Here is a 25067-nt window from a genome sequence, read left to right as displayed (position 1 = left end):
GAGGAAATTTGTTTGAAGTCAGGTCTCGGTCGTCGTATCAACGACTCAGCTGGGTCGGGAATCTCTTCCTGATCAGTTGGATACACTCCAATTTCACATGCGAAACCATCGAGGACAAAGAACTGTGCACTTCAAGGGTTTGCTTGGGTAAGCCGTTGCCCAACTGGATTATGCATACACTACCGGCCACTCTGATTCACAACTTCAATTGGAAACTAGAGTGGCCGGATGCGAGTAAGGAAGCAAAGGGTGTGTTGAATGGCTTTTCGATTTCCACTCAAGATTGTCCCATATAAGGCATGATATTTCTACATCGATGGCTAAATAAATTTGCACTCCACGCTTTGTGTATTTATTATTTGCCCTCAAGTTTATTTGTTCCATGCCATCATTATATATGTTGAATTTCAATTTTACGGAACATATACTTCCTTCGTCCCAGTTTGAGTGACACATCATCCTTTTTGAGATGTTTCATATGAATAACACATTTACAAAATAAAAACATCACTCTCTCTACTTTTTCTCTTTCTCTTACTTTGTTCTCTTCACTTGACTTATAAAAGTGTTAGAAAAAAGGAAAGATTGAATTTGAAATCAATTACCTTAATCACGTAATTGACATAATAAGTTTCATAGAATAGAATTATTCTTCTCCCTTGTACAAGACTTACCATGTATATTGTGTTCGAAACCCTATATAAAGGGAGCTATATTCAATGGAATAATCATCCTTTTCATACAAATCATCTTCTATGTCCTTTTTAGTACCGTTTAACATGGTATCAGAGCGACTCAGAAACATATCATCACCGTCCCTAACCTCTCTCGAACCCTATAGCCAAAATCTGCAGAAAACCACCCAAATAAACCATGTCAGAAACTGATAAAACAGTATCCTCATCCCAGTCGGATGAGATTGCTCGACAAATCGCTGAAATCATGAGCAAGAGTTTTGCCATGATGATACCATCAACAATCAAACCAGAAGACACAAATAACCCACCGGAACCACCAACCACCTACAAGATCGATACTCAACCTCTCCACATCGGAGGAAACAAATTATATGGGGAGAATTACTCTACATGGCCCGTACTGATACAAACGGCGATAAGCGGCAGAGGGATGGTTTCTCACATAACCGGAGTGCCGCCTCCCCCGCCATGGACAGATCCAACCTTCCCGCAATGGTAGCAAGCGGACCATTGCATGTTTACATGGCTCATACAAAACATTGAACCACAGTTAGTCAACTGAGTTTCGAAGCAGCCGACGACCAAACATATATGGGATGCATTGGTTGTCACGTATGGGAGTTGAGGAGACAAGCTCCAAGTATACGACCTGTACACGAGAGCAAGTTTGGTGAAACAGGGGAACCAATCGTTGGAGGAAACTTGGAGTACCCTGCAAGATCTGTGGTTATCAATAGATCAGAAACAAACCATTCAGATGAAGTATCCCGAAGATATCGAGTTACATGAGCAATTCATCCAAGAGCTGAGATTTATCAATTCTTAACTGCAATTGACAGTTAGTATGAAACTACAAAGAGAGAGATAGTGAAGATGGAACCTATGAATTTCTATCATGGTATCAGAGTGGATCGCCGACTATGGGTCAAATTAAACTGACCCAGTAGTTTATCTGGGCCGAAATCGAAAAAATGACTGACCCAGCAGTATATCTTGACTTAAAAATTTGGGCCAAGTGGTCGACCGATCGAAAAAAAATTGTGCCAGTTGTCCAATCGATTAGTTCTCTTTGTACACCCGATGTGGGATAGTTGTAATATATTTTTTTAGTTTCAATTGCCAACACCCTCCCTCAAGTAACTTGGGACAGAGGGAGTATTAAATTTTGGCGAGTCTTGCGAATCTAGTTTTATACTACTACGATATTTATGTTGTACCGAACTTAAGCTCTATACATATAGATGCACTAGTGATCAAGGCCTTTGAAATTAGAATAAGCATCGTGGTAAAACAAGAATTGTTTATTCCCAAGTTCCTATATTTATTCCACAATTAGTTATGATGATCAAATACATGCACTAATATTGGTACTAATATACTTGTAGACAATTTGAGCTACAAATTAGCTCCATGGCCACTAATCAACCTACCCTATCTATAGCAGTAACAAATTCATAGCTAGAAGTGACTTAGAGCATCCGCAATAGCGGACGTCCCGGACGGACGACCGAGCCGTTCTTCCGCCCGGGACGTCTGCTATTGCGACGAATGAGGTGGACGTGGACGAGCGTGGCGGACGAGAGGTCATCTGCGGGTAAGCGCGGACGTCCGCTATTGGGGTGACACGGCGGACGTCCAATTTCCAATTTTTTTAAAAAAAACTCTATATATACGGTTCATTGCAAACTCTATATATACAGCTCGTTGCAAACTATACAGATTCAAGGCATAACATGTACTTTGTTTGAATCGTGTTTTGGTTTTGGATGTTTTTTTTTTTTGAACTATGTATTTTTTTTAATTTAAATATGTATGCTTTTTTTTTACAAATAAAATGGTTGCATTTTTTCCATATTTGTGTCGAAATTTTAATTCCATAATTGTTAATTTGAGAATTTTTATCATTGTGCTTGTCCGTCGGGATGTCCTATGGAATGTCTACTATTGTGCAGTGGGATGTCTTTATGACGTGACAATGCTGTGGGATGTCTTATGACGTTGGCAGGAGGTGCTTTTGGAATGTCCCTTTCACGGATGCTCTTAACATTAACAAAATTGTAGCTAGAGGTGATCCTTAAGTCAAATTTGTTGGGCACATAAGTGGTAGAATTTGAAATAAAGTAAGAATTGTTTGTTCCCAATCTCCTATATAGGTACTAATATACAGTAGAAAATTTGAGCTACAAATTAGCTCCATGGCCACTAATGAACCTACCCTACAGTAACGAATTTGTAGGTAGAAGTGATCATTAAGTCAAATTTGTTGGGCACATAAGTGTTAGCGACATAACATAATCAGCTATAAAAAAATTAAAAAATTAAAAAAAGGAAAACAAAATGGATTTCTCCCCTTTCCAGGCTGCTATATTACTCGCCATCGCCGCAACATGGTTGATCTCCTTCCGGCGCCGGAAGAGACTCCCACCGGGGCCAACGCCCCTCCCCATCATCGGAAACATGCTGCAGGTGGGGTCCCAACCCCACGAGACATTCGCCGAATTATCGAAGCAATACGGCTCTCTGATGTCCATCCACCTTGGCAGCCTGTACACTGTGGTCGTCTCCTCCCCGGAGATGGCCAAGGAAATCCTGCAGCTATTCAACGGCAGAGAGAATCCGCAGGCGACGGAAGCGCACGACTACCGCCACAACTCCGTGGGGCTTCTGCCCATGGGGGACACGTGGCGCGAAATGCGGAAAATAAGCATGGAGCATATTTTCTCGAAGCAGAGCATGGAAAGAAGCCTGGACCTCCGCAAGGAGAAGCTGCGGCAGCTGCTCGACCACGCCCAGAAATGCTCGGAGGAAGGCAGGGCCGTTGATTTCAGCGAGGCCACTTTCGTCACCACAACCAACGCCATGTCAGAAATTATGTTCTCGGAGCAGGACGTCGAGTTCGACTCCCCGGCCTCCACGCAAGTCAAGGAGATGATGCATAGCGCCGTAACTATCGCCAGCGTGCCTAACTATGCCGACTACTTCCCCATGTTGAGGCCGTTCGACCTGCAGGGGGTCAAGCGCCGGGCAAGAGTTTACTACGGCAGAATGTTGGGTATAATGGAGGGGCGTCTCGATGAGAGGATCCAATTCAGAAAAGAGAATCCTAATGCCCCTAAGAAGAATGACTTGTTGGAGATGATTGTGGATTCTCTTCTGGCCAAAGATAACAAGTTGACGCGTAAAAGCTACACCCATCTCTTGATGGTAAATTGCATACTAATACTACCTTTTCAAAACCTATAAATTAAATAGTACTACACAAGTTTTTAATTGTGGATGTATTGGATAAGGATATGTACATTGGAACATTAGTGGTAAACACGAACGGGATAGAGTGGATGATGAAAGAGCTAGTATCGCACCCGGACAAAATGGCAAAGTTGAAGGCGGAGCTAAAGAGCGTGATGGGGGACGAGAAGGTGGTGGATGATTCAAAGATGTCGAAGCTTCCGTATCTGCAAGCAGTGGTGAAGGAGTCGATGCGGCTCCACCCACCGAGCATTGTGCTTAACCGCCAAGCAGAGAGCGACCAAGTAGTGAATGGGTACCTCATCCCCAAGGGAACACGGGTTGATACAGATATTTACTTTACTTCATCTAATTTTCTCCGTGAATCAATAAAATATATATTGTTTATTACGTACCACAGGTGCTAATCAACTTGTGGGGTATGGGAAGGGACTCCACTATATGGGACAATCCGCTTTCATTTGAGCCGGAACGCTTCCTTGATCAAAAGATAGACTTCAAAGGCCAGGATTACGAGCTGATTCCATTCGGGTCGGGCAAAAGGATCTGCCCGGGTATGTCGTTCTCCAGCTGGGTTATGCATACAATGCCGGCCACTCTGATTCACAACTTCAATTGGAAACTAGAGCGGCAGGATGCGAGCGATAAGGAAGCTAAGCGTACGTTGAATGGGTTTCCGATGGGCCTGGCGGCACCGCTCAAGATCCTCCCATATAAGGAATGATATGTCCACTTCGATGACTAAATAACTCTATATAAGTCGTGATATTTCTACCACGATTTGTGTATTTTGTGTCCCATTCTATTATTATATATTTTAAATTTCTATATTTACGCAATATATATAAAAAATTTCAGTACTCCGTATTTGCCCTCATTATTTGTAGATATACGGATATGGAGTATGAGTCTCATTGTCCACAAATCCACTCTTAAAGATCGAACTAGAGACCAAATTAGGGCCATCCATTTTCATAATTATGTGGTTATGATTAATTTACAATTAATTCAATATTTTAATCAATAAATACCTTTGTTTATTTTTCTAAAAAAGTTTTAAAATATTTTTAATTTTTTTTAAAAAAATTGTAATTTTTTTATTTAATAAAAACTTGTTGGAGTAAATAATGAACTAAATGAACGTATGTTATGAAGTGATTTTCGCATTCATTACATACCGAATTTACTTTAATTGAAAAATAATTATGTCATAACACATTATGAAGTAATAAACTAATGGAATGAAGTAATAAACTAATGTAATGAAGTAATCACATGACTGAATGAAGTAAGTTAACATTGTATTTCAATAAAATGTCATATTTACTTCATTACTAACGTTCATTTGGTTCATTATTTATTGAATATAATTCATTACTACCGCTTAACGTTTAACACTAAAATTTGTTGTATCATTAATGTATTTCAATAACATGTCAAAATTACTTCGTAACATACTTAATTTAGTTCATTATTTAATGAATATAGTTCATTACTATCCAATATCCAATAATGATGTCAAAAGAGATGTCAATAATGTACATTTTTAAATGCTCTTTCCGCACTACGATATAATCAATGGCGAATAAAGAAATTCCAGATACAAGGAAGTGAAACACACACAAGGGTAGTAGTTCATACTTCATGCTAAACTCCTCTTCCCAATGAATTAGTTCATACCCGAACCCAACTCCTATCATTAAAGAAATAGCTTACACCCAAAACAAACTAATCGAGTCCACCCACACTGCATCTAGGATAATGTAACAGTTCAAACTAGATGATGGCGGTCTACAGCGTGACTCCAACAGCGATGATGGCGACATGGTTTCATACAGGTCGGGGCAGCGATAAAAGGCGCTCACCGGAGAGGACAGCAGCAGCGCTGCGTGCGGCTGCGCAGAGAAAATGGAGGCAAGAATGAGTTCGAGAATTAGTAGACGGCGCTGAATCCCGCCGTGAAAAGGAGAAGAGAAAGGGGAGAATTTTTGCTAGAGTTATTTCACGTTGAGGTGTCAATTTGAGAAGCAAGACGGAGAGAGCAGACAACATAAACAACGACGGAAAGGCGAGAAGGGGACAACGGTGCAGCGGCGGACAGCAGCAGCGGCTGCGCGGCAGCGATGGCGCCGACAACACTTTGTCAGCAGCAGCGCTGTTGAAACTCCGAGGAGGCAGCGGCGGTGGCAGTAGCAATGTCGCAGCGAGGGGCTGGCGGATCAAAGAGGAGAGGGATCGAGCACAGCGGCGTTGTGACCGAGAAGAGAGAAAGAAGAGATAATGAAAGGGGTCGTGGCTAAAAATTAATGGATGAGATTTGGTCTCTAGTTCGTCTTTAAAATTGGTTCCACATTAATCACAACTCTATATATATATATAGGGTAGTGATAAAATGCAAACTCATATATTATACAAACTCCAAACTTTTTCAACACAATATCAACATAATGTCAACACAGTATAAAATTTCAAGATTCTGATATCAACACAATATCAATACAATGTCAACACAATTTCAACACAACATCAACCGTTGACATTGTGTTGACATTTTTTGTTGCTATTATTTCATGATCTGTTGATATTTTCTAACGGTCCAGATCATAGTTTGGAGTTTGTACAATATTTAGAGTTTGCATTTGATCACATTCCTATATATATATATATATATTAATTGGTGTCATCGGCGGATCTAGGTAGGGTCGAGCCGTCCCCGGAGAATCACCGGATAATACCCTCCCTCAATTGCCGACCCCACTTCGCCAACACTTCTGCCCCGGTCGCCGCTGTGCGCTGTTTCTGCGGAGAATAGAAACAGTTTAATTATTACTCTTGAACTTAACAAAATGGGCCTGCCTTTCACTAATTTAATTAGCCCAAGTTCCAAATGGCATAGAATACAAAGGGTTTTGTGCGTCGGCGAATATTTATGAGAGTTTCTTAACTAAAGTTAATCGATAATAGAGGTATGTGTAATCTATATTTCTTTTTTTACAACAGTAATGAATTGATCAATAATTATTACTATATTTTATTATAATTTAAGTAGATATACTAATAATTATTGCCTTTGCATTTAAGTATTGATTTTATTATTTTGTTGGTCTTGTCCTTACTCAGGCTAATGAACAATTTCTTTTGAAAAATATCTCGAGTTTCTGTCGATGCTTCTAGTGCTAATGTCGAATAAGAAATGGAGAATCATTTCTCTAGATCTAACACAGAATCACTTGAATGTGTGGCATGTCTTAATCCAAAAAGTTATTTCTCCAATTTCAATGTTGATAACATAAAATTGTAATTACTCATATCTCGCATGAAAAAATTTGAATCATTTCCAAAATATAGATACTTGTAGAGATCAACTATCATGCAATAAACAACGAGAGAGAGATATTCGCAGCTATTTTTAATATAATAATTTTTAATTGTTTTAAAATATTACTCCCCATAAAAGTCAACCATCACACACTATAAAGCTATTTAAATAATAATATATTTTTTAAAATAATTATTTAAATATTATATTTGATTTACTGCTTTGTTCGACCCCACGATTATCATTTTCTGGATACGCCGTTGATTGGTGTTTTCCTTTGAAAAGGAGTTTTTGTCTAGTTGATCCATTTTGTTTCAAACCTTTAAATAATTTATAATTGATTGGGGTTGTTCCTTTTAATTGTAAGGGAGTATACATGTGGTTCAAATGGGAGTATATGCTAACCTCTTTCCTTCCCTCTTGATTTACTGCTTGTTTAATTCCTTCTGTCTCGGTTTTTATCTTTGGCCAATTAGGCGAAGGAGCTGTTGTTTTTATTGACCAAGTTTCTAAAACGGGAAAATTGTAACCTTATTGATAAAAATAATCCAAGCTTTAGGACATATGCATCTTATTTAATTACTTAATTCTTTGTGTTGATTTATGTTATATTTTAAATTCCAAAGGTGATATCTTGAAAGTGAATCATGATCGCAAGGGAAGAAATATATTTCGGATTAAGCACTCGAGGTGGGCTCTCTGCCTCTCTTCTTAAATAAGGACAATGTCCTAACTATTTTATCGATGGGAATGAAATGCAAATTGTTTATCATGCCATAATTTTTGTTTTAACGTGTCTATCTGAAATGACTTTGCCATTTATTATTTAAATCGAATTCGGGTCCTTGTAGGGCCGCAAACCCTACTTGGATTAGCGTACACCTATGGTAGACCGTGTGTCAGCGTACGGGTTGGCCGGTCTAGTGACTTGGTTTGTGGCCACATTCCGAGTCATGTATGAGCAGATATGGTAAACGTCTATGGGAAAATGGCTGCGCAGCCGCGATTTTTGAACAATGGAATATTTTGGTGCCTCGGGCTTTTCAAAATCTAAAACCCCGATGGTTACCTAACAATGGCATGATAAATATAAATATTTTGATAAACTGTTTTCGGCATGAGTCCACTGGGTATCTTATAGTACTCAGCACTGCATATGTTTTCCTTATGTGCAGGTTGAGCGGCGACGAGCTTGAGGTGGTGTTGAGTCGAACCTGAATTATTGTTGGATTTTAGTTTGAACTCTGAGGGTCATCGTGTCTTCATACACGGCGTTACTCTTACTCTTGAATGCTTCCGCTATGATAATACTATTTTTCACAACTATGTTTTGAACCCTTTTACTCTTGAATTATAAAGGATGATTGTTGACCTTGGATTTAAAACCTAAGCATTTACTCTGATTTTCCCTCGTTATTGAATATTAATTATCTTTGTCAAACTCTTTATTGAAACCCTAGAAAAATTATCCTTTCTTAAAGTCTCATTAGTCGCGATCACCCCGCATTTATTAACACTGAAAGGGGCGGTCGTGACAGTTAGGGTTGAAATTTTATAACCCGAAAAAATCACAGCCCGATTAGCCCGCACCCGATTGACCCGCAACCCGAATAGGGTTGGCCCGAAACCCGATGGGCTGGCCCGATTGACATCCCTAGGTAGACGCATTAAAATAGAGAGAGAAAGAAAGATGAATAGTTTAATATGGGTGGAAAAAAGTGGTTGTGTGTATTGATTGGAGAAAGAAAGTTTCCGAAAACGGAAATGTATCATCTTAGTTGGGACAAACTAAAAGGAAAATGTGTAATTTTAAGGGGGACGGAGGGAGTAATAAATTAATGTATATGGATAATGAAAAAGTTTATATGAATAAAAATGAGCTATTTCTATTAGGCGAAAAAATAAATCCTTATTTTAGTGAGATAAAAGCATAGTCAACTATTTAAATAATAATTAATTATATATTTCATCTTAGATTTGAATACGTACTAACTAATGCATCATTAGGCCAGATGATCGACACCTAGCTCTATCTCTATCCTCAACATCAATTTAAAATAAGAGGTCCCTCTCCAAAATTCAAATTTGACTGTGGAAAAATCTTCCATTATCGTTTGCGTGAATAAATAATGTTATGTGGCGTCACAGTTTTATTAATTCTTAAATACTTATTTTCTAAGCACTAATAAAATTGTGCCGTCGCAATTTTATTACTCCCTCCGTCCATGAATAAGAGTCTCGTTCATTTTTTTGCACTTGTTTTGTAAAAATAATAATAAATAGTTAAAGTGGAAAAATGATAAAGTAAGATAGAGAATATGTAGACAAGATTCTTATTTACATTATTCTCTATCTTACTTTATCATTTCTCCACTTTAACTATTTATAATCATTTTCACAAAATAAGTGCAAAAAAGTGAACGGGACTCTTATTCGTGGACAGAGGAAGTAGTATTTAAATATTAATTTAAATATTATTTTTTATTATTCTATTGAAAAAATTTCTATCTGTAAATATTATTTTTCATCCTCTGTGTATATATATAATACCAAATTTGCTATAATTTTACACAAAAATATCTTGTTTTATTCACATAATTTTTCTTCTTTGTGAAAAACTCTTCCTTTTTTTGTGTTTTTAAAATTTTTTGTAATAAAAGATGGAGGAGTATACCCTCTCCGTCCTTAAAAAGCAGGCAAATTTGTATATGACACGAATTTTATTGTGAGTCCAGATTATAAATGATGTGTAGATTTAGAGCATCTACTATAGAAGGACACTTTTTGGTGGACATTTTTTATTTTTTTGTCCATAGCCACTTTTCATTTGTCTACGGCCACAAAAAAAAGTTTCTGCAGCAATAGTGGACACTTTTGTTAGCCACATTTCACTTTATTTTTATTCTTTGTATATTTTAATTCAATTAGAATTAAAATTATCGGACTAAAAATAATTAGAAAACGAGATAATAATAAAATTAAAAAGTGCGATGACCAAATATTCGTTGTATTAATGGATACCGGAAAATTATACAACGAACATTTTATAAAAAAAAACATATAAAAACAAATAAAAACACCGTTACCATCTACTCGGTGGCGGAGTCGGAATCCTCTGCCTCTTCTTCGTCGCCCACTCCCGCCGCCCCTGCCCCTGCCGCCCCCGGCGTCACACCTGCCCCCGGCGTACCCGGCGCCGCTGAACCAGTCATCCCCAGGTCCTCTCTGATCTTACACATGAGCTCATAGTATATCGCCTGGGTGACCGGGTCGATGGCGGACTCGTAGAAACAGCAGTTCTCTTGCAGTTGTTTCATCAACTGCACATTCAGGTTCCTGTTCAAGACCACATGGGGCCCAGGGCCCACGGACTGAGCTCCAGAAGGCGCCTGCTCGCTGCGCGATCCAGACGCGGGCGCCGAGTAGCGGGAGGAACCTGCAGACATTCGGGCGCTGCGGATACTGGCCTTTTGCCCCGGAGGGCGTGAGCGCCTAGTGTGTGTATCAGAGGGCTCCTCCGTTTGGGCGTCGTTGAGGTCGATTGATTGTGAGCCGCTGCTGCTGTTGTAGTTCCCGGCTCTGTTGCGTCTATTGCGCTTCGCCCCTTGAGCTTCAGTCTCCTCTGCACAGATGGACTTGAATTTCGGGCAGTTCTCGAGAACGAGAAACTCCTCCCAGTGGGTGAACTTAGGCTTCCATAGCGCGTTGTATTGGGACACAGACAGAGCCTTCACGTCGGCTTCGTTGCGGCCACTCTCAGCGTTGAGAAGGTTGTTGCCGTAGATGCCCGCGAACTTCCTGGTGGGTGTCAGAATCCTCCCAAACTTTTTCGGGATCTGTTCCGCGTCACGCGGTTTGGCGCCTCTCGGCTTGAACTCATTGTAGGTCAACAAAATGCGCTTCCAAAAGCCCATCTCGGTCTGATCGGTGCCAACACAGGGGTCTGATGTGACGGCATCCCATGCCCTCGCCACAACAATCGACTCGTCTTTGGTGTAGTGTCCGCCCCGACTTGTTACCGCCGACTCGCTACCGCCGCTGCCGCTGCCATCCCCGTCGCCGTCGCCGCCGCCACTCCCCCCACCGCCGTCGCCGCCGCCCCTCCCACCACCGCTGTTGCCGCTGCCTCTTCCACCACCGCCGTCGCCGGAACATCTCGTCGGCGGAGTCTCCGGTAGGCCCGACTCATCAGCCCCATCATCTGCTCCAATGTGAACCTATCGAAATTAGACAAAGGAGACTGGGTGCGCTGGAAAGAGTGAGAAGGGGTATCTGGACGCGGATGGTTGGACGAGTCCATAGTGGGTCGATAATCTCCGAATGCCGAACGACCCAAATTCCTCTGATGAGATGACTGACCCCGATATTGGGTTTGTTGCCACGGCGGGGATGTCGGTGACCACGACTGGAATGGAGGGGGACTGAGACTCGATCCCCGGGGGGTGGGACTCGATACCCACAGCTGAGATGGCTGGGAAGAAGGATAGTATCCGTATCCCGATTCTTCCGTGCCGGGTGAATCTTCGTCTCTCCCGTGCATTTGGTATAAAATTATGTAGAGTGAAATCGGAGGTGGAATGAAAATGGGTGTGGAGTGAAAAACAAATTGGTGGGGTATTTATTAAAATAAGCCAAAAAAATAATTACAAATTAGAAATTAAAAAAAATAAATAAATAAATGAAAAAAATAATTACAAATTCGCAATAGATAGGCGCGGCGGCCGCCGCGCTTCTCTCTCCTCCGGCTCGTCCACGCCGCATTCGGGGCGAATGCCCTTCCGCCCCAACAAATTCGTCCGCCTCCGGGGCGAACGCGTCCTCCGCAGTAGCCCGCCGCGGCTAAGCCGCGATCGGGGCGGCCGGCGCGCCACCCCTATAGTGGATGCTCTTATAATTTGTTGAAAACTTTTTATATTTAGACTTTGTCTAATTTTGAGGGATGACTCAAAATGGTAAAATTAGTCTATTTATTTGGGGACATAGGGATACAATATTATGATTGGATGGTAATTAATAAATCAAACAAAAAAAATATGGTTGGATTGAAACAATTTTTGGAATGTAGAAGATAATTAAATATTGAAATAATATGATTAGTCGCTGATAAACTGGTCTTAGGAATTAAGCATCGCCGGTCCAATATAATCTTGTCACTGTCAAGAAATGAAAATAATGGGTTGCAAACATGCAACTATCAAAACCTCCGGATCTGGGCCGCTTATAAAAATGAAAATGAGATGAATTATTTCTAATAAAGATTATTAGTGGACGAATTAATGTGAAAAAGTAAAAATTATTTTTGTGTATGAAGGTAGTATATTTTTTGCGAATTTATATGTGATTTATGTTTGAAAAAAAAATATGATTGAAAAAAAATATGAATATATATATTTGTGAAGCTCAAACCAAAAGATGGTGAGTGAAAGTTCAACAACACACCAATAAAAGTACAACTAACCAAGACTAATGAGAAAATCATGTACTAACACAAAATCAAAGGCAAAAATAGGCATACAACCACGCTCAAAGCTCACACCACAAACAACTAACCACTAAGCAAGCACGGCTAGAGAAGCTTTACAACAAAGGGCAAGGCAAACCTTTTTAGTGGTCTTATGCTTAATATCAGTCCATCATCGAACCCGTCTCAACTCGTCATATATTTACTCCGGTACAAATGAAAATTCTGTACATCATCCTTTAGCACACGAACCTAACATCCACAGTGAAAGTCTCTTCTCAATTTCACAATTTGGGACAATCATCTCGAATATAATTTTATTCCTAATCCACCATATGAACCACGTTGAACACCCGCATCCGAAATGATAATACCAATTGTGAACTTATCTTATACATCATTGAGTATAAATTGAATTTAATAAGTCATGCATGAATCAGTTGGCGTATCAATGGAAACATCAAGAAAATAGTATAATCATTTTCTAATATTTTGTATATGCATAAGAATTTCAGATCAATCGTATTTTGAAGATATTTTCCATGTATGATTTTAACTGCAATACTGAAAATTTCCACCATTAATTAGAGACTAGCATTTTAATTGGTGAAATTAAGGTTTTGCATTACGGGTTTGCTTAAAATCAAATCAACAACACTCCTAACACATTTAACTATCACAATATATAGTAGTATATTGTTTCTTGGTGATGACTAACACTCTCTTGTCATTTTTATTTGTTCACATTTACTGACGTTAATACAAGATTGTACTATAAAAAGGAGAATTGTGAACTAGATTATTTTGTGATCCAATTTATTTGTTATTGTAGTGGTACTGAAAATCGATTTAGATATTTTACATCGAAAATAAGTATATAAATATTAATTAATACTGGAGTATAACATAAATACTACTCCATGTAACTATTTAGAATTATCTCGAATCAAATTCGAAATTATATGAAAATGTATTTATAAAATTTCATATTGTTTCTGTTTTACTGTTGTAGAGTAATATATCCGATAACAAAATTATTACTCTACATAATTTAAATTTAAAATTTAGAGATATAATATACAATGTACATTTATTTTTATTCTTCGTAGTAGAAAATGAGTTTTTATTAGCTAACAGAATTGACCAAAAGGCTTTCATTTGAATATGAGAATAGTCCTCTTACAATATGACATTGACATTATTATTAATATATAAAGACAAGAGCTAAGCCAAAGATTAAATTCCTACAACGTAACTCAAACGAAAGAAAAATTGTAATCTTAGACGCCACCCGATCGAAGTAATAATCTGAGGATTGGGTCTTGGAAAATTTAACCCTATTTCCACGAATAATTGTCATGTGGGCGGGACATTTTTAATGAAATTCATCGTTTTGAATATCGTTAAAAGACGATATTTTGTGCATTGATGAGACTGACTTTTTCTACCCATTTTTCACTATATATTTTAAAATACGAGCGGCATCAAACGTACTCAATTATTCATTGATGGAGGGAGTATGTGCTTGTTTGTTTCGTATGTTGTTACGAATTATGATTCCAATAAATATGGTTTTAGAGATATAATTCCTAATAGATTATTTATCATATGTTGATATTAAGGGATATCGAGGTAAATTGTTAGGATTTGAAATTTAATTATTATTTTGATTGATATAATAATATAATGTAATACTTAAAAATTGCATTAAGAGTTTCTTAATAAATTATCAATGAAGAAAATAATAATAATAATAATAATAATAATAATAACAATTAAAGTATAATTTTTATTATTATGATTCATAACTTTAGTAAGTACTACATTAAGATTTCTTAATAAATTAATAATTGATAAAATGATATAATAAAGAATTTATTTATTATTATTATTATAACTTAATATGATTCATATAATTACATAAAAACTTTAAGTAGTACTGTATTAATCTATAACATAATAATAATTATGATAATAATAATCAATATTATTGTTACGATTCATAATTTAATAATTATACAACAATTTTCTTTATAAATTATTAACTAATAACATAATAATAATAATAATGATAATAATAATAATAATAATATTAATAAATTATAAAATTATTACTATTATGATTATAGTTATGCTTTACCAAGGGAGTGATCAATTGCTAACTAATTAGCAATCCCTAAGACTAAATTTTAGCCATTAGATTGGAAGATCTAGTGGTTGAAATAATGCCACATGGATTATATTTTTAATTAAGAAAATTAATAAATAAAATTAGAGGGTATTAATGTCAATTCCCTCTCATTAAAATCATCTTAAAACTTTAAATTTACGTAACTCTCTCGATTTAAATTATTTTTTCGCAAAAATATATCAAATTAGATAATTTTATAAGAATTCCAACGAGATCTCAATTGCATATGTTCCGACGGCGTTCGGATGATGAAATTTGATATTATTTATTTTAGTTTTCGTAAATGTTGATAACCAGATTTTTATCAACAAATACATCAAAAAATCTCAATAATACCATGTAAAAATCTCAATAAATATGTGTTGATATTTTCTTGTACTAGTGTTGATATTCTTATGTTATATTGTTGATATTTGTAATACACTATGTTGATATAAAAAAACATTCACGAAAATTATCATATGATAACATAATGACGATATTACCCTTTTGTTGATATTTTGCCTACTATTTATTGAGATTCGTAAGATTTAATCTCATCCACTCATTTTAAAATCTAAAGGTGGAGATTTGGTCTTGATTTTGGATTAGGATGCTATAAGCATTAGAATATGACTTCGCTTTACCATTCTTATTGGTGTTATAAATGTGATTTAAAATTTAAAATTACAATAAATCTTAATTATTTGTTATAGTAATTTATAACATAATAATAACTAATATAATAATGATAATAGATACTACCTCCGTCCACCAAAATTTGTCCCATTTTAATTTTACCATTTTTGGTAGTGGACTTCATATTCCACTAACTCATTCCTACTCAATTTTATTATAAAACTAATATATAAAAGTAGGACCCACAATCTACTAACTTTTTCAACTCACTTTTCATTATATTTCTTAAAACTCGTGTCAGGTCAAAGTGGGACAAATTTTGGTGGATGGAGACAATAGTAGATAATTCATAATTACATGTCTTTTCTTGTAAAAAAAACTAGAAAAAGAATACCCAGGAAAAATTGGAGAATCAGAATAGTAGATAATTCATAATTACATGTCTTTTCTTGTTGTTAGAATTCTGAGTACGTTCTGTCTCATTAAAATTCGAATAACATACCATAAATTTTTCAGAAAAATCCTAACCCTTATCATGAACACTATGTCTTATAAGCATTGATTATCATGAATATTTGCTTGTTCATGTCACTTTCATACAAAACGTAATAGTCGTAATAGTTATTCCATTTGTTCCACATTAGGAATTATTTTATTTTTTACATTTATTTTAAAAAACTAAATAAAGTGAAGAAAGTGTAAACTAACGGATGGAGTATTTAATAGTACACCCTCCGTTTCTTGTTATACTAAAAAATGCCATTAAATCCTTTTTAACTATTTCATTTTTTAAATATTTCATATATCTTATTTTATGTAAATTGACTTTACCGTAAAATAGTTTCAATAATATGCATTTAATTTAAATTAACTCTTTTACTAGTCATTTTAATTTTAACTCGTGTTGATAGTTGAATTTAAGGTGTTCTTTACTAAAACAAATAAAAATATTAGGGAAAAAAAGTAAATTATTGTTATACCACAGCACACACACTTTTTGTTTTTTAATATTTTTCATGAATCAACTTTTAAATTTTTTAATGATAAAATCTATAATTAAATTTAATTATCGAAATGAGTTAAAACTAACAAGTTTTGCAAAAAAAACATTTAAACATAAAATATAGCAAAAGAAATCCTAATTGAGCATAAAAAGATTTAATAAATAAAATGTAAATGAATTACTACCTCCGTCCCTGAAAATTTGTCCCATTTTTCCATTTCCGTCCGTCCCCAAAATTTGTCTCATTTCAGTTTTACCATTTTTGGTAGTGGACCACATATTCCACTAACTTATTTCAACTCACATTTTATTACTCCCTCCGTCCCTCATAATTTGTCACCATTTGACCCGGCACGGGTTTTAAAAAATGTAGTAGAAAGTGAGTTGAAAAAGTTAGTGGCATGTGAGTCCTACTTATATATATTAGTTCTATAATAAAATGTGAGTAAGAATGAGTTGGTGGAATATGGGTCCACTACTAAAAATGAAAAAAGTGAAAGGTGACAAATTTTTAGGGACGGACAAAAATGGAAATAAGTGACAAATTTTTAGGGACAGAGGGAGTATAAAACTAATATATAAAAGTAGGACACATAATCCACTAACCTTTTCAACTAACTTTATATTACATTTCTTAAACTCCATGCCGGATCAAAGTGGGACAAATTTTAGAAGACGGAAGTAGTAATAGAATAAAGGTGGGTTGGGGTGGGGACTAAATGAACAGTTTATGAAATGCTTGATGTCGTTTAATGTGTGAACATTTGCGTTGACACACAGCATGAGATTGTTGTGCTTTAACCGTAGCACAGATTCTTCCCCTAGTGGATTGTGGAGTCTATTTTTAAAAATAGAAAATTTCTATTTTTAAAAGAAAAATCAAAAAGAAAGGAGTTTCTATTTTTAAAATACAAAGAGTATTATATTTGTCCTTTTTTTACTAGAAAGTAAAATAAATTTAAGAGTGACTTACATTTGTGGGAAAAAGTATTCCTTCTGTTCCATAATAGTGGAGTCATTTTGATATATTAGTACGTTCCGAAGTAGTGGAGTCATTTTCCTTTTTAGTAAAAGCCAACTCATGTCTTCTCACTTACTTTATGCTCTCTTCCTTCAATATTCTCTCTTCACACTCTACTTATTCATTTCCTACTTTATTATTTCTTACTTAACTCACTGAACACAATTTTTCTTAAATTGCATGCCAAAATGAAATGCCTCCGCTACTATGGACCGAGAAAAATAGTACGCCAACTGTATCATTTAAGATGATTCACTTTCTTTTTTTTCGTCTATCCTAATCAAGATAAACTCTTACTTATTTAGGAAATACTCGTTTCGTCCCAAAAATTTGTCACACATTTAGTTTTTGTCCATACCACGAAATTTGTCACCTCTCAAATTTACTATTTTTAATTATGAACTTCGTATTCTACTAATTAACTCATTCTTATATTTTATTTTATAGTATCTAATATACATAAGTTAGATACCACGTTCTTGTAATTAACTTTTCAACCCTCTTAAAAAGTCGTACAAATTTAAATGATGACAAATTTTTGGAAACCCACTACTGGGACGTTTTCATTTTAATTGACTAAAAAATATCCTTAAGATTTTTTTTTTTTTTTTTTTTCCTTTTTAGCGTTTGTTCAGCATATTTGGTAGGTATGTGAAACTGAAACGCGTCTCTCAACTTTAAAGACGCAAAATAAAAATATGCCTCATTAAAGTTAAAAAATATCTCCAAAACTACAAACTTTTTCCTAATTTTGTTTTGTTTGAGAAAAAAAATCCATCAAACCAATGACTTTACCAACCACTTAACATCCTATGGCATAGAACCATTGATTAATTGATAGATTAGTTGAATTGAAGCCATAGAATTCTAGAAGTTAATTTTATTGGTGTTTTCATTAATTTAGTAGTAAGTGCTACCCTCTTTTATAAATACTTATATATAGATACCGTAAGAGTTGTATTATTTTATAATTAATCAGAGATTAGTTGAATTGAAGCCATAGAATTCTAGAAGTTAATTTTATTGGTTTTTTCATTAATTTAGGAGTAAGTGCTACCCTCTTTTATAAATACTTATATATAGATACCGTAAAAGTCGTATTATTTTATAGGTTGTTCCAAGATAGTTGAGTCATTTTCTTTTTAGAAAAAATTGACTTCTATCTTTTCTTATACTTATTCATCCCTTTATTTTATTCTCTCTCTTCCTTTATCCTCTTTTCTTTATTTTTAACACCTCAACTTTTTAATTTTTGTGACCAAAGGAAATGCTCCAACTACCTTGAAACGAAGAGAATATTACTAGGAAAGGTTTTCGTTGACCAATAATACTTCCCATTTTTCAAACGAATCCTAATTGGAATCTAACTCATTGCTTCATCGTTTCTATAAATATTGTAAGAGTTGGCGAATAATCAAAGCACAACAAACATCAACACCAGTCATGGAATCACTCACAATCATACTCACCTTCCTCTTATCATTGTTCCTCATATTCAAACTACTACCAAACAAAAAATCCGACCCATCAAAGCCTCTCAACCTAATCCCCGGCCCGAAACGCCTCCCCGTGATCGGAAACCTCCACCTCCTCGCCGGAAACACCCCGCCCCACCACGTCTTCCGCAAGCTCTCCGCCCAATACGGCCCTCTCATGCGCATCCAGCTCGGCGGGCTCCCTTACCTCATCGTCTCCACCGTGGAGGTTGCCAAGGAGGTTCTCCGCACCCACGACCTTGCCTTCTCTAACCGGCCCCCGGGCCTTGCGGCCGAGGCCTTCTCCTACAACTACACCGGCGTCGGCTTCGCCCCCTACGGCGAGCCATGGAGGGTCCTCAAGAAGCTCTGCACGGTCGAGCTCCTCAGCATGAAGCGCGTCCGCTCATTCAGGCATGATACGGATAGTTTTTCCACTTCATACAATTTTCTTCGTAATCTATAATATATACTCACTCTGTCCCATTAAAAAGGAAACGTCTTACTTTTTGGGTTATTCTAATAACAACGAAATGTTTCTTAAAATGGAAACAACATTGTCTCTACTTTTTCATCTCTATTACTTTATTATCTCCTCGTTAAATAACAGAACAACATTATACTCATTGGCGGACGGAATGTAGAACTAGGGGGGACAGTGCTACCCCCATTTTTTTTTTCTTTTTAATGCTATTACTTTACTCATATTATTATTAATGATAATTTTAATACTATATCTCCAATAAAAATTTGTAAAGTAATCTCCATCCGATTGAAACCTAAATTATGCCGCCTAGGAAATAGTGATGTGGTGATGATATATATATGCTGCCTCATTTTAGTTTTATTGTCCAATTTTGAATATGATACAACATTTAATGAATATCTCCTATCGCACTTTTTTTTGCATTCATGTTATAGTCATTAAATTGTATACCCCAATTTATTTTTAGATAGTAACACGTGAGTATATTTTCTATGCTAGTAATAGTTTATATTATTGTCTGTGTTATTAAGTTTTACAGTCATTATAATTTTGGTCGGACAGTTAGAATTCATATAATTTTGTTTTGTTATGATTTTGGATGAATATGCACAAATAAATTAAAAGGAATGAATAAATAGTTTGATATTTGACGATTTGTTTTCATTGCAAAATATTGTTTTAAGTTTCCAGTGACCAACTAGTCACTCACTTTTAAGAAATGAGGATTCGTAGAATAATAAATAATTATGTTATTTTTTTATTAATCTATTACTCCAAAATTAAACAATATTTCAATGTGTAATATTTTTAGCAATATTTTTTTTGACTATTATATACTACTAACTATTTACACTATTCGCATCCCCAAATTAAAAATCATGAATTCGCCACTGATTATACTCCCTCCGTCCGCCATTAAATATCTCATATTTGACTGGCACGAGTTTTAAGAAATTATTTGACTTTATGAAGTAGGTAGAAAAGTTGGTGGAATGTGGGACCTACTTTTATATATTGGTTTATAATAAAATGTGAGTGAAATGAGTTAGTGGAATGTAGGGTCCACTTACCAAATATGGTAAAATTGAGATGAGACATTTATTGGTGGACGGATGGAAAAGGAAAAATGATAGTACATTTAATATATAGTGGACGGAGGGAGTATAAAATTTTGTGTCGAAAAACAAATACTCCCTCTGTCCCGGCCTAAGCGAGACGTTTCTATTTTGGCACAAGAATTTAGATAGTGATGTTTAGTGAATTAAATTATTCATATTAAAGTAAGAAAAAGAGTAAAGTAAGAAAGAGAAAGAGAAAATAAAGTAAGAGAGATGATAAAATAGGAGAGATGAGAGGAAAAAGTAGGAGAGGGGAGTGAGTTGATTCTTGCCTAAAAAGGAAACGTATCACTTAGGTCGGGGCGTACCAAAAAGGAATATGTATCACTTAGACTGAGACGGAGGGAGTATTTCATTTGCTATGGAATGGAGAGTATATGACTTAGCCTATTTTGTTATTTGGAATATTAGTCCTATCATTTTGTATTCCAAAAAAGTAAAATAACTTTATGGTTCTGACGGTTTCTCTCGTTCCTTCTCTTCAAATATCTCGTCCACTCCTGCAGGCACGTCCGGCAAGAGGAGACGGAGAATTTGGTCAGATTCATCACCGCCGCCGCCGGCGACGGAGCCGCCGTGGATCTGTCGGAGAAGGTCCATCTGCTGGCGTATGACATCGTGACGAGGGCTTCGGTGGGGGCCACAACAAAGGATCGGCTCAAGGTCATGCATATAACCAGGGGGCTCGGCAACTTTGGAGCCGGATTCAACGCAGCCGATCTGTACCCTTCCGTGAAGGTGCTCCCGTTCCTCACCGGAATCCAGTTCAAGATAGAAAAGATGCACCGTGAAATGGACGGAATGTTCCAAGAAATCATAGCTGAGGCAAGAGCAGCGGAGAAAGACGATGGATTCGAAGATCTGTTAGGTATACTTCTCAAATGTCAAGCGGAAGGGAGCGAGATGGCCATCACAGACGATGATATTAAAGCAGTCATGCTGGTTAGTCTTACTTCTGTTCATTACTTGTCACTAGTTTCTTTTTCAATTCGTCAATTTATATTTTCCGAACTTATATTACTCCTTCCGTCCCAGCTAAGATGACACATTCTTTAGCCGGCACAGGATTTTAGGATATATTGATTAATGTGTTTAATTGGAAAGAGAAAATGTGGGTGAAAGTATTAAAATAGAGAGAGAAAGAAAGATGAATATTTTAATAGGAGCGTGAAAAAGTGGTTGAGTGTATTAATTGGAGAGATAAAGTTTCCAAAAAAGGAAATGTATCATTTTAGTTGGGACAAACTTAAAAGGAAAACGTGTCAATCTTATGTGAGACGGAGGGAGTATTTACTAGACTACTTTTGATAATGAAATATAAAATCAGCTAACTCATTTCAGTCGTCACATTATCTAAAAAAACAATTTTTATGGTGTAAATTTCCGTCTATAAACAGTGTTAGAGACAAAAAATTTCCATCAGTAATTTACTTGTCGGTAAATTATTTATAACTCTGCGGACTATATCGATAATTACTGAAGGATTGAGCATCGTTAGTATTATAAATTATTTTTATAATTAAATTTTAGTATAAAAGTAGGATGCAGTTTTTGTTGACCTCAATTAATGGCAGGACATGTTTTTGGCGGGGAGCGAGACCTCCGCAGCGGTGATAGAGTGGGCGATGTCGGAGATGGTGAAGAATCCCGTTACACTGAAAAAAGCGCAGGAGGAAGTGAGAAAGGTGTTCGACAAGACGGGGCGGGTGGACGAAGAGAGGATCCACGAGCTGGAATACTTACCCCTCGCCATCAAAGAGACGCTCAGAATCCACCCGCCGCTGCCTTTCATGATGCCGCGGCTCAACAGCAGCAAATGCACCCTCAACGGCTACGAGATCCCTTCCAACACCAGGCTGATCGTCCACGCCTGGGCGCTGGGAAGAGACCCCCAATACTGGCCCGACGCAGAGCAGTTTATCCCAGAGAGATTCCAAGCCTCCACGATAGACTACAAGGGAAACGATTTCCAGTATTTGCCGTTTGGCTCCGGGAGGAGGCTCTGCCCCGGAATGAATTTCGGGGTAGCGAACTCGGACCTGGCGCTGGCCACGCTTCTCTACCATTTCGACTGGGAGATGCCGCGTGGCCTCAGGAATCAGGATTTGGATATGGTAGAGGACTTTGCCATAACAGTTCGGAGGAAAAACCCTTTGATTCTCGTTCCGACTCTTAAGAGGCCACTCAATGTCGGTAAATGACCATTCCGGTGTGAAAAAAATAATACTACCCCCGTCTAAGAATAAATGTCCCATATTGGATCGAGGTTTAATAGATTATTGTACTATGTAAAGAAAAATGTATGAAAAAATTTGTGGAGCGTGAGGTTCAGTATGTTTGTTTTTAAAGCAGAATGATATGATATGATATTTAATTACAAGAACATGTTTGAATTATTGTCCTTAAAACTTGAAGTACGCCAAGATTGCAACTTTGTTTGTACTCACTTCGTCCACTAATTATAAAGGTCATATACTAGTTGGCTAGATCTAATTTTTAAAAATTGCATGACTTTGTCAAAAAGAGTTGGATAGAAAAAAAATTGTAGAATCGTGTGTCACACTTTTGTAAAATATGAGTGAAATGAATAAGTGATTTGTGAGATCAACGTACTAAAATAATAAAAGTGAAATGCTACGTTTATTAGCGGACAAAAAAAAGAATAAATGAGACATATAAGAGCATCTCCAATGGCTATAGGCCAGCCATAGCCCAGCAACAGCGTAGCCAAAAAACTTCTCCTGCCACATCATCTAGGACTAGAAACTGCCTGCCACATCATCAGGATAAGAAACTAGACAAGCAATAGTCTAGCCATAGGCCTGCAAAATTATAAAAAACAAATAAATTACAACCACGCAAAATACCGAATTAAATTTACGACACAGATACGGGAAAATGCAATAATTTTATTTAAATTAAAAAAAGTACATTAAAAAAATTACATAATTAAAAAAAAAACTACTATGCTTCCACACACGATCCCAGCCTCACTCCTCGTCGCCGCCGTCGCCGCTACCCGGGAACCCAAAATCTGCCGCATCTGTGTGCCCGGCGTCTCCCGCCACCCTACGTGCGGCAGCAAAATCGGCCCGCATACTATGGAGGAGATCATGAAGAAACCCCTTCTCCACAGGGCCAGTTGTCGTCTGCCATTCACCTATGATTTTCCACATGTTCACCTGTGTTTGTTGACGCGCGAGGCTGGAAAGCTCGGCTGACGACTGGCCAGTAGGGGGGGATGCCGACTGGACCTCCTGGGACCCGTGGGCGGAGCTCCTAGCTCCCCGTTGCGCCCTCTTTTGACCAACCGGGCGAGTGCGGCGAGTAAACGATGGAGGGGACGGGAACTCCTGAGCATCGTCTGGGAGCTCGTGGGAACCACCGCTGCTGCTGTAATCACCGGGGAGGTTCAACCACTGCTTCTTCGGCCAGCCAGCATCGACACCCGCCCGAAACTTCTCAGAATCCATCAGCACCTTATAGCAGTTCCAGAAGGTGAACTCCTTATAAAAACCCCTTCAAGGGGAAAGAGGTGGTTGGCGTACAAGCCCGCAACGGGAGACCGCAACCCTGATTCGGTCCCACTGCTTCCGGCACTCCTCCCCACCGTGTGGCTTCCCGTCCGGGCAAAAGTTCTTGTAGGCTGCTGCTATTTTAGCCCACAAGTTGATGATCCTCTGATTGTTCGACTGGAGGGGATCATCGCAAACACTCACCCAAGCCTTGGACAGCGCGACGTTCTCCTCATCCGTCCACTTCCTCCGTACCTTACCCAAACTGCCCTCATCATTCGGCTGCGACGACTCGCCGACCACCCCTTCTCCCTTGCCCTTCTTCTTCTTCGGTGCGCTTCGAACCCGACCTACTCCCCTGTGTGAATGGGAGAGTCCTCGAGATCTATTCCCAACTCCTCTAAGGAGAAGGTTTCATCCCCAGTGTATTGCGTCTCCGCTGGGGTCGATGTGTGGGAAGAAGCAGACAAAAAGTCAAGACTGGGGTGATAGACATTGTCCCCTCCCGGCATCCCCAGCAGCCCTGGCTGCATCCCCGGCTGCCATCCCAGCATCACCTGCATCCCTGACATACACCCCGACATCAACTGCATCCCCGGCACCCCTGCACCCCTGCCACCCCGACATACCACCACCCCGGCTACCATCCCCGGCATCATCTGCGGCCAAGGGTACATATTGTAGTACTCGCCCATCGGACCCCATCCACCTCCCACGGGTACCGTGGGAGTTTGCGACCCGCTGGTCACTGGAGTAGAGTCGTTGTTGTTCTCCATTTCACGTTATTGCTCTTGTACAGAAATTAAAAGAGAGAGAAACTCGTTAACACAAGTGGTGCGAATGAAAATGACGTTAAAATTGCATATATATAGAGTCTCGAAAATTAAAAAAAAAATGGGGGCTAGCCGATCG

At 37.6% G+C, this 25067-nt stretch overlaps 2 protein-coding genes and 1 pseudogene across 2 annotated transcripts; all 3 read left to right on the top strand.

Annotated features, from left to right (window-relative positions):
• LOC125210169 overlaps positions 1 to 303 on the top strand; it is a 3302-nt pseudogene extending 2999 nt beyond the window's left edge.
• A 2705-nt stretch (positions 304 to 3008) lies between these two features.
• On the top strand, positions 3009 to 4807 carry LOC125212654 (sugiol synthase-like). Its single transcript, XM_048112878.1, has 3 exons — positions 3009 to 3902; positions 3989 to 4267; positions 4348 to 4807. Exons 1-3 carry the CDS (start codon positions 3036 to 3038, stop codon positions 4669 to 4671), a joined length of 1470 nt encoding a protein of 489 aa, XP_047968835.1. The 5' UTR covers positions 3009 to 3035; the 3' UTR covers positions 4672 to 4807.
• Positions 4808 to 18991: 14184 nt separating this feature from the next.
• LOC125216484 (cytochrome P450 71D10-like) lies at positions 18992 to 23015 on the top strand. Its single transcript, XM_048118199.1, has 3 exons — positions 18992 to 19449; positions 21147 to 21582; positions 22215 to 23015. Exons 1-3 carry the CDS (start codon positions 19004 to 19006, stop codon positions 22839 to 22841), a joined length of 1509 nt encoding a protein of 502 aa, XP_047974156.1. The 5' UTR covers positions 18992 to 19003; the 3' UTR covers positions 22842 to 23015.
• The last annotated feature ends 2052 nt before the right edge of the window (positions 23016 to 25067 follow it).

This window comes from Salvia hispanica, chromosome 3 (genome assembly GCF_023119035.1).
Source record: "Salvia hispanica cultivar TCC Black 2014 chromosome 3, UniMelb_Shisp_WGS_1.0, whole genome shotgun sequence".
NCBI lineage: Eukaryota > Viridiplantae > Streptophyta > Magnoliopsida > Lamiales > Lamiaceae > Salvia > Salvia hispanica.
The sequence above is the reverse complement of the archived record's forward strand: the minus strand, read 5'-3'. Positions and strand labels throughout refer to the sequence as shown.